The sequence below is a fragment of the Tupaia chinensis genome, unplaced genomic scaffold, assembly GCF_000334495.1.
Source record: "Tupaia chinensis unplaced genomic scaffold, TupChi_1.0 Scaffold000274_1, whole genome shotgun sequence".
Classification (NCBI taxonomy): Eukaryota; Metazoa; Chordata; class Mammalia; order Scandentia; family Tupaiidae; genus Tupaia; species Tupaia belangeri.
Window position 1 is genome coordinate 2208448 of NW_006159756.1, and position 1783 is coordinate 2210230.

A 1783-nucleotide genomic window follows, 5' to 3' on the forward strand; every position below is an offset into this window, starting at 1 on the left:
TTCGTGCACACCGCCAACATCATCCGCTTCCTGGAGGCGCAGCCGCCCGACCGCCACCTCTTCACCGGGCAGCTCATGGACGGCTCGGTGCCCATCCGCGACAGCAGGAGCAAGTACTTCGTGCCGCCGCAGCTCTTCCCAGGCCCGGCCTACCCGGTGTATTGCAGCGGCGGCGGCTTCCTCCTGTCGCGCCACACTGTCCGGGCCCTGCACGCGGCCAAAAAAAAACTCTTCCCCATCGACGACGCCTACATGGGCATGTGTCTGCAGCGCGCTGGCCTGGCGCCCAGCGGGCACCAGGGCATCCGGCCGTTTGGTGTGCAGCTGCCCGGCGCCCAGCACCCCTCCTTCGACCCCTGCATTTACCGCGAGCTGCTGCTGGTGCACCGCTTCGCGCCCTACGAGCTGCTGCTCATGTGGAAGGCCCTGCATAGCCCCGCGTTGCGCTGCGGCCAGGGGCGCCCGAGCTCCTGAGGCCAGGTGGCCGGCTGCGGCGGGAGTCCCAGGGAACTGCGCTGTGGCGGGGGTGGGGGCTCCTGCGGCTGGAGCAGGGCTAGGCGGTGGGCGGCCGCAGAAGCCCCGGGGCACCCCAGCCGCAGGAGGCAGTTTCTGGGCCGAGAACTCATCTCTCGCGCTGGACTCGTTCCTACCCAGCTGGTGCTGAAGAGCCTGGCTTCCCGCGGGCATCTGCTGGGGTGGGGCTGCAAGTACCTGTGCCTGCTTCCTTCTCCGGAGGTTCCGATTGTTTTAAAAGTGTGGGGAGTGAGAACGACAGGAACACCTAGTAGGATCCTCACCTCCAACCTACCCCAGCCTCAGCCAGGTGGGTCCTCCGCAGTGTACAGGGAGGCCTCAGGATCCGAACTCAGGACCTTTAGTGTGGGCCCAGTTTCCTTACCCTGTGCCTGTCCGCCCCACCCCCAGCCAGGTTCTGATTTTAGTGGCTTAGGTGGTCCTTGACAGAGGGGTTTTTTTGTTGTCATTTTTTTTATGGTTCTGCTAGGGACCACCAGATGGCGTAATGGCTACATCGCTGGACTCTCCTGTATTGGAGCACAGTTTGAGACTTAGTGGCTTAAATTCACGCAGGGCGTGTGTGTGTGTGTGTGTGTGTGTGTGTGTGTGTGTGTGCCCAAGATCCTGAGAGGAGAATGGGGAGAAGGGATAGCGGCGTGACCATCCCCCCTAGGGGGGTGGATTTCTCGCTTTCTGTCTCTTGCTGTCTTTCTGACAAGCGCACGCACCCTATAGAAAATCCTCTCCAAAAAAAATAGTTTTTCTACAGGGTGTGCAAACTCGCTGGGGTGGGGTGGAGGGTGTTAAGAAAGTGCCCCCTAAGGGGGATGGCCTCACAATCCATTCTCCTTTTGGGGTTTTGGGTACGTTCACACGTGAGTCCAGGGTACTTCCCAGTCCTCTGGGTCTGGGACTGGAACTGCACAGTCAGCCATGTGGGATGAGATGAGTCTAACCCCCACACCTGCTGGCTGGCTGGGCCTATCTAGGTCCATCTGGCGTTCCTCCGGTGAGTCTCATGTGCGGTGAGGCTTGAGGACCCCTAGGCTAAGGATGTCTGTTCGCCCCTGCCAACCCCTCTACCAGCCTTCTGGGACACTTGGCAGCCACAGCGGAGGCGCGCTCAGGAGGCGTGGGAGCCAGGACACCCCTCCTCAAGTGCAGTACAAGCATCGTTTCCTCTGTTGGCGAGTGGAGCTGGAGCCAGCCTGACAGTCGGATGGATCTCCCTCCCAGAAGTCGGTCTACACCTGAGACTGAGAAGCAG

The 1783-nt window shown here is 61.2% G+C and overlaps 1 protein-coding gene across 1 annotated transcript in view; it reads left to right on the forward strand.

Moving 5' to 3' along the window:
- Positions 1 to 474, forward strand: part of B3GNT6 (UDP-GlcNAc:betaGal beta-1,3-N-acetylglucosaminyltransferase 6) — a 1056-nt gene extending 582 nt beyond the window's left edge. Inside the window, exon 2 of the mRNA XM_027772449.1 lies at positions 1 to 474. Coding sequence (XP_027628250.1) covers positions 1 to 474 — 474 coding nt within the window.
- Positions 475 to 1783: the final 1309 nt, after the last annotated feature.